Source organism: Hippocampus comes, unplaced genomic scaffold (genome assembly GCF_001891065.2).
Source record: "Hippocampus comes isolate QL1 unplaced genomic scaffold, H_comes_QL1_v1.1 scaffold190, whole genome shotgun sequence".
In the NCBI taxonomy this organism is placed as follows: domain Eukaryota; kingdom Metazoa; phylum Chordata; class Actinopteri; order Syngnathiformes; family Syngnathidae; genus Hippocampus; species Hippocampus comes.
The window spans coordinates 316,149-323,689 of record NW_017805121.1 but is presented as its reverse complement, the minus strand read 5'-3'; the positions used below and the strand labels follow the sequence as shown (position 1 = coordinate 323,689).

The window sequence follows — 7,541 nt, the reverse complement described above, 5'->3', positions numbered from 1 at the left end:
CCCGTTTTGTGTGCGGGATACGCCCACAAAAGGGGGATTTTGGAGCGCGACTCGCAGGTCCGGGCCGTGCCGGGCTATCAGATGCGCAGGTGGAATGCCGCGCTCTTTGTTGGCACAACATGAAGGCCGGCGGCGGGAGAGGAAATGGGCGGGAAAGGCCCGCAGCCAGGCACCGGATAACAGCCCGATCACGTTTCCACCCAACAATCTGTCACTTTTGAAAGGCGCAAAACAATCCGCTTTGCTCCGCCTCTTTCGGCTCCCGCTTGGGGGAGTTCACCCGTCGCACTTTTGGGAGAGTCATCGAACCTGCGCGCGTACTTGGGAGTCGAGGCCTTCCGACGCTTTTTCTGGGTCCGTCGACTCGTGAGCCAATTTCGTGTTGCAAAGTGAAGATGAGATAAGATAAGAAAACCTTGATTTGTCTCACAATGGAGAAATTCCCAATTTACAGCCGCAAAGCCAGCTTTAGGGGATGAATTTCCAAAAAGGCCAGAATGAACGGCCGTGTTTTTTTTTTTTTTGAGGGGGGGGGCGTGGCTCTTGGAGTCTTTTTTTCGTGGATCTACTCATGCAACACAAGTCGCCTGAAGTTGATATTGCAAAATCAAAGTGGTTTTGCGGGGCTGAATTTCCAAACAAAAAACGAAGGACGGAAGGAAGAGAAAGAGGGGGGCTGGGGGGCTGACGGGCTGGAGCCAAATGTCTACCTTTCATTGGACTAAAAAAAATGACCATCAACAAACAACAAGATGCGACTTACCAATGCAACTTTCTCGTACCTCTGCCTAAGCTACGTCGGGAAGCTAGTGCCATGTTGTGCGCTGTTGCGTCACTTCCGTCATAATTTCAACTTCCTGTCACTCCGTTACACACTGCCCGAAGACAGCTGGCATAGGCTCCAGCACGTTCGAGCGGATCAGAAAATTGATGGATGGACTTTTGTAGCCAATCAGGTGGCCAATAAAGAGAGAGAGAGAGAGAGAGAGAGAGAGAGAGAGAGAGAGAGAGAGAGAGAGAGAGAGAGAGAGAGAGAGAGAGAGAGAGAAATGGAAAAAAAACCGTGTGGGAATGCTGTCCTCAAGTGGCTGGCAGCCTCAATTACATTTGGGATGGCGACCCTCGGAGCGTGTGCTTTTGCTTCATCTTGTTGCGAGTTCACAATGACGTCAGCGTGCCAGGCTTTTGGTTTTCGGGGCCCAAGGAAGCCACGTGACCGACATCCCCATCATGATCAGTATTGTTCATTATCAAGAGGGGGAGCAAGGCTGGAGCTTCTTGTTCACTGTTAATGTGAACTTCAAAGAAATACATTTGGATATTTTGCTTTTTCAATTTTATTGTATTGGCTGGGAATTTATGCTTCATTTAATTTGAAGCACATCGAATTGCCTTGTGTAGGAAATGTATTACATAAACAAAACTGCCTTGCCTCATTTCCATCAGAAAGAAAAAAGATTGAACTCACTTATTTTCGTAATATCAGGACTTTCTTCCTGGAAAAAAAAAACATTTACTTCGCTCTCATAAGATTATTTTAATGGAAAAAAATACATTAGGCTTTCTAAATATAAATTGTCCCAGAAAAACTTGATTGAATTGAATTCTACAGGGTTTCGCGTGAGCACAAGATATTTCATCGGCCCAATATGAGTGAAAGGCACGACATTGCTTATTTGGACTTCATGACGCTCTGTTGCTCTCCGACTGGCCACGAGAAATGCCGAGTCATGCTTTGGTCGTCATTTGTCGTTCCTTTGTTTCATTTTTTTTAATCGAGATAAAACCTTCATTAAATATCTAGAATTACTGAATTTATATTTTAAAGGAAAACGGAAGCGTAAGTAACAGAAGGTTTTAGTTCAAGTTGTACCGGAAACGTTACAGTTAACGCCACCCCAGAAAAAAAAGACTGACTGAGTCATGATTGGATCCGCGCTTTCTCCCGCGATGCATTGCGGCACAACCATGACGCATGCGCACTATCAGCTACGCTTCATCAGTCGACGTGCGTTGAGAAAGAATAAAAAAATAACAATCAAAAATATTTGGAGCAGTTGAATGAATGCGATATTACATCTGGTAAATTCATAGCTGAATGGCCACACAGCGGAGTTATAAGAAGGATTTTTTTATGCGTCTCGTGAGCTAGCGAGCTAACAGGCTAGCCCACGTATTTGGCTTCTTTGAGTTCATGTCATTGTTGTCCCAATGTACCTTCTTTCCACGGTAGTCGCTTCTTTGGCCGTCTTTTTTTTCTTGAAATGGATGAAAAAGCGACGCTACTGCACCGACGTCAAACGACTGGACGGAAAAACGGTTCTTATTACTGGTAAATTGGGCCACTTCCGGCTCTGTCAATCGACTGCAAATGGACTTTTTTTACAGTCGGCGCATCAACTTGTTTGAGTCGTGCGTTTTGCAAGTCTCTAAAGCGTCTGTGTGTGTGTGTGTGTGTGCGTGCGTGTGTTTGTGTCTATATCTATAGACATAGACACATAATGTAATGTTTCAAAATATCACCACACATAAAAAAACTTCTATCACACTAATGCTAATGACTTTTTGCTTCGTCAATACAGCATACGGGTTTTTTTTTAAGCGGGGGTAATAAATGGGGCCCCATTCCATTTTTTATGGATATATTTTATGTGTTTGGCCTTCAATTGAAAGTATTTGGACATCCCAAGCCAAAGTTTAAACTATCAATAAAGATAATTATAAGAACAAAATTAGGGGGAGAGCTGTCTACTTTTTTTTTTGCTATTTCAAGGCGAGGTGATTGTATTTCGAGAGCAGATTTCATAGACAAGCCCACTTAACGTGTATCACACAAGCAACGATTCGGCAGCTTAAAGCATTTACAAACAACAGTTAACGACATTTGGGTGCAAGGTAGAGAAAACAGAAATTGCTTCTGACAATCGCTCAAGGAACCCGCACGTTAAGAGAAAACCTCAAAAACAGTTTCAAGAACTAGAAGCAGGTTTCTAAAACTCCTAAAAGAAAATGAATACAGAATGATTTGTTTAGAAGACCTTCATCAAAGATATGGGGGGGGGGCAAACTTTTTCAACCTGGATGGCCTCAATCGGCCCCTTACTCCAAACGAATCCGTGAAATAAATGTTGAAACTGCGCATCATTTTACGGCGGCTTAAACATTTTTTTTTAATGCGGCGCAGTGCTTTTGCTCAGGATACCTGTGGTCCTGACATACAGTATGGAACGTGAAAGGAGTACCCTTGAGTTGAATGAAAGCTTTTCGAAGCGTTTTGTTTTCAAGGATGGATTCGGGGTCGAATTGAACCGAGGCGCGATCCACCGGAGCCACCGTCCCGCTTCTGTTGTGTCTTCGGCAGGGGCCAGTTCGGGCGTCGGCAAGGAGACGGCCGTGGCGTTGGCCGCCAGGGGCGCCCGCGTGGTCGTCGCCTGCCGGGACGCGGGCAAGGCGGAGAAAGCGGTGCGGGAGATCAAGTTGCGCAGCCGCAGCCTGGCGGTGGTCGGCATGGAGCTGGACCTGGCCAGCCTGCGCTCGGTGCGCCGCTTCTGCGAGAACTTCTTGCGGCGGGAGGAGAGGCTCGACGTCCTGATCAATAACGCAGGTGGGTCCGTGGCTCGGGAGTGCCGACGTTGTGACAAAGGGCCTGTGCGTCTACCTCCTTCCTCCTCCAGCCATGCCCGGCGTCCTGGACTGGACGGAGGACGGCTTCAGCATGTGCTTGGGCGTCAACCACCTGGGCCACTTCCTGCTCACCAACCTGCTGCTGGGCCGCCTGAAGGAGTGCGCCCCCAGCCGCGTGGTCACGCTCACCTGCTCCAGCTACAAGTACCAGAAGCTGGACTTGCACGACCTCAACTACAACCTGCTGCCCTTCTTCACCTACTGCCGCAGCAAGCTGGCCAACGTCTACTTCAGCCACGAGCTGGGCCGCCTGGCGCGAGGGAAGGGCGTCACCTCCTTCGCCGTGCACCCCGGTGAGGCGCGGGGGTGCGCCTCTCTCTGGGGGATGGCGCAGAATAACATGAGATTCACTCTTTCGTTCTCATTCGGATAGTTTGTATTGCTTTTGAAAATCTTTCATTGTATTCGTTGGACCGCGTACGTCTGCGATGAATGCCAAAGATGAAAACCGAAGACATTTTACTCACGCGTGATGTGGTTTCAGTTCGGTGTTTGTTTGTTTTTTCCTGTTCGCCCCTTCAAATGCCGCTCATACGCTTGGCAACTGTTCTAACGTTGCCCAACGTGTGTTTTGTGTGCCCAGGCTTGGTGCGGAGCGAGTGGACGCGCCACTATTCGTTGTTGTTCCGAGCCGCGATGCGGGTCCTCGCGTGGATGTTGTCCGCGTCCTGCGAGGCGGGCGCTCAGACGGTGGTCTACTGCGCCGTGTCGGACGAGGCGGCCCGTCTGGGGGGCGGCTACTTCGTGGACTGCCGGCCCGCCACCCTGCGACCCTTCGCCCGCGACGCCGGCGTGGCCAAGAAGCTGTGGGAGGCCAGCGAGAGGCTCGTCCAACCGCCGTGACAATTTCTCCCGCTCCGACGTCAAAAGTTGCGGGCGGTTCGTCCGCTGACCGACCGCAAGTTCCGTTGGAGAGGCGGGATCCATTTTGGATCGGAGTTGGCTCCGATCAATTCGTATTTTCGGTCAATCGGTGAAATTGTCGTCCACTTGAGGAAATCAAGGAAAAATATGTGTTGAATGTCGTACTCTACTCATAAAATTGTTTTTATTGTATTTTTGGTGATAAAAATCACATCTATTTAAAGCGAGAGAGATCCCCGTCTTGCAAAAGTGTCTTGAAATTTTTATATCATGATTCCTATGGGGTGGAAATATCTCCTCCGAAATTTATGCCAAAATGCTTGTCGACACAAAAGTAATGGGCTCCGCCTTGTGGTAACAGACGCGCCCCTCCACCCTGGAGTCGACTGGACGACCAAAATGCTTGTCGACACAAAAGTAATGGGCTCCGATTTGTGGTAACAGACGCCCCCCCCTCCACCCTGGAGTCGACTCGACGCAGCATCCGTTGCCCGGAAAGAGCGCTCGCCACTTTTCTCTTGTCAAGGTCGCCATTTTATTGAAGCACAAGTTGTCCAAGCAACAGCAGAAAAGTAGCACGGCAGAATACAACCGAAGAGCACGAAGGCGCCATCGTATCGTACAGAATTAAAACGGGGGGGAGGACAAGCTGCAAGATAGAAAAAAAAACAACGGGGGTGATCAATGGCAAGCAAAGGCACCACCATTCAGTGGTCAAGAGGGGGGAGCTTGTGGCTTGACTGGCGACTGACATTACGTGTCATCTCTTTGTACAAAATCCTCACTTTCTACTTCATCTGCCTTAGCTCATCTGGCGACAAAAATAGCTTTCTATATTTATCTAACTTAAAACGCGGAGAAAATCGATGCGGATGAGCCAAAAGGTTGTTGGCACTGAGATCATCAGTGGCAGGCCAAAATGGAGCCCGTTTCACACCCCCCCCCCCCCCCGACCCCTCAACAACAAAAATCGATGCAAAACAATATCTAGTTCACGAAAGGTCCCCATAGAGCGATGAAGGAAAAGGTCAAGAGTGATTGATGTATTTCTCTCTCTCTATAGCGCATGTTTTGTGACCAATAAAAATGTTAGTCGGGAAAATGAGGGACTGCTTCCCAATGTGAGTCATATGTCGTGAACACGTTAAGAAAGAACAACACGTTTGGATTGGACATGCTGCTATTTTCGGGGTTTTTTTTTTATGTCTGGGGGGTGGGGGGCGTCATCGGGTAACGACGCAAGTTTTGCCGCAAAATAAACAGCAAGCTTGAAAAAGAGATTTTCTCGAAGGTCGGCAAGTCGTCGTGTGTTTCCGAGCAGAGTCATTTCATTTGCACTCAAGCGTTTGAATGAAAACTGTCAAAAGCAGCAGCCCCCTTTTCTGCACATTAACTGAATATTTTTTACTTATATATTCATATTTACGCTCCTATGTGGCATTCATTTTATGTATTTATTGGGGGGGGGCGACTTGTTGACTTATCCCACGTTAAATATTGCAAATTTTGAATGGGGAGACACTGGCCTAACAGGAGCCGCTAGCGGCTAGCCTGACAGTTTCTGTAGAAATTAAAATAGCAAGATTGCAATCCCAAGCAGCCAAAAACGTGACGGGTGCATCACACAGCATAGGAAAGAAGTGACAGAAGAAAAAAGCCACGGCATAACGATGTCCACTGTTCCACGGAATAGCCACAGTTTTGCATGCGTCCTGAAATCAAAACGAGACGAGTTCACTCGAACTAGAAATAGAAACCACTGGCATCGCTCACTTTCATGGTACAAATGACATACTGTATACAAATATGGAATCCCAAGTCTTCCAAGAAGGACTTGAAACTTTACGTCGTGTTTCCAGTGCAGTGACACAAGGGTGTGTGTGTGTGTGTGTGTGTGTGTGTGCGCGCGAGGGAGTTCCTGTTGAAGTTTGGACTGGCGCCTCCCTCCCTCCTGCCCGATTGAGCGGATCCTCCCCTTCCTGCAACACCTGCCAAAAACAAAACACAATCCCGTTCTCTGAAAAGCAGCGGCATGGCGCTCCAGCGGGTGACGACGCTCTTGAGCCGGCGGCGCGCGGATGCGACGCGACGCGACGCGACGCGTACCCGACTACTGCAGCGGTGCGGCGGGAGCTCCCGAGCAGTGGAAGTGGATGTTCTGCCACTTGGCGTCCCGGCGGTGCCACACCCGGGTCTCCTCGGACTGGCTGGACCGCGGCTGACCCTGCCCGTCCACAAACTGCGTGAGGCGGATGTAGGCCACGCAGGCGGCGTCTTCGCCGATCAGGTGCACGTGAGGGTTCAGGATGGTGGTGTGGATGGGCTTGTGGTTTTTGGACAGCACTGGACGGACGGCACACGGATGGCAACCGTCACAACCTAAATCGCTCCTCCACCAAAACAAAAAGAATGACCCACGAACCGTTTGAAAAACTCTCACCCGGATGACGGCCGAAGCTGTCGGCCGGGTGAGAGCTTTTCCGTCGCAACGGCCCTCCGGGGGAAGACTCGGGATGGCGCGAGCAAACGATCGACGCGAAGCGGTTTGTCCAACTCCCCGACAAAGCCATTTTTGTGGCGGGCCACATTTCGGTCAGCGCTTCCCTCGGAGGACCGTGATGACCGATTATTATTCCGCGATTATTCAACTTTTGTTTCAGTGACTGTCGTGAGGGAGGGGGGGGGGGGTCGCTAACAAGAAAACGCTTCCAAAATTTCTCGTCTCGCCGACGTGTGAGAATTTGACATTTCGGTCAAGATGTGAGCAAGCATCATTGGAAGTCGACATGTTTGGCTTTGCTTTGGCGGGCCACATAAAACGACGTGGCGGGACAGATCTGGGCCCCGGACGGTCCTCGACTCAAACTGGTTTGAGGGAAAAAACAAAACAAAACAAAAAAAAAAAACACAAACTGATGAAATGTCAACCTCAGACTCAGCCTGCCGTCCGACTGACAAAGTAACCGGCAAACGAAAAGGCCGGCAAAGTGAGG

General features: G+C 49.3%; 2 protein-coding genes across 3 annotated transcripts in view; one reads left to right on the top strand and one right to left on the bottom strand.

Annotated features, from left to right (window-relative positions):
- The first annotated feature begins 1,934 nt into the window (after positions 1-1,934).
- Positions 1,935-4,936, top strand: LOC109513475 (retinol dehydrogenase 14). 2 transcript variants are annotated; one of them, XM_019865983.1, is made up of 4 exons: positions 1,935-2,332; positions 3,362-3,604; positions 3,675-3,977; positions 4,268-4,936. In XM_019865983.1, exons 1-4 carry the CDS (start codon positions 2,212-2,214, stop codon positions 4,525-4,527), a joined length of 927 nt encoding a protein of 308 aa, XP_019721542.1. In that variant the 5' UTR covers positions 1,935-2,211; the 3' UTR covers positions 4,528-4,936. The 2 variants fall into 2 exon arrangements, with proteins under 2 accessions (XP_019721542.1, XP_019721541.1); XM_019865982.1 differs by lacking the exon at positions 1,935-2,332 and having other exon boundaries at positions 2,681-3,604.
- A 1,163-nt stretch (positions 4,937-6,099) lies between these two features.
- The window catches only part of LOC109513441 (calcium/calmodulin-dependent protein kinase type II subunit beta-like), a 21,577-nt gene continuing 20,135 nt past the window's right edge, over positions 6,100-7,541 (bottom strand). Inside the window, exons 4-5 of the mRNA XM_019865930.1 lie at positions 6,655-6,891; positions 6,100-6,536 (exon numbers count right to left, since the gene is read on the bottom strand). Coding sequence (XP_019721489.1) covers positions 6,659-6,891 — 233 coding nt within the window. The 3' untranslated portion in view covers positions 6,100-6,536; positions 6,655-6,658. The remainder of the gene's footprint in view (positions 6,537-6,654; positions 6,892-7,541) is intronic.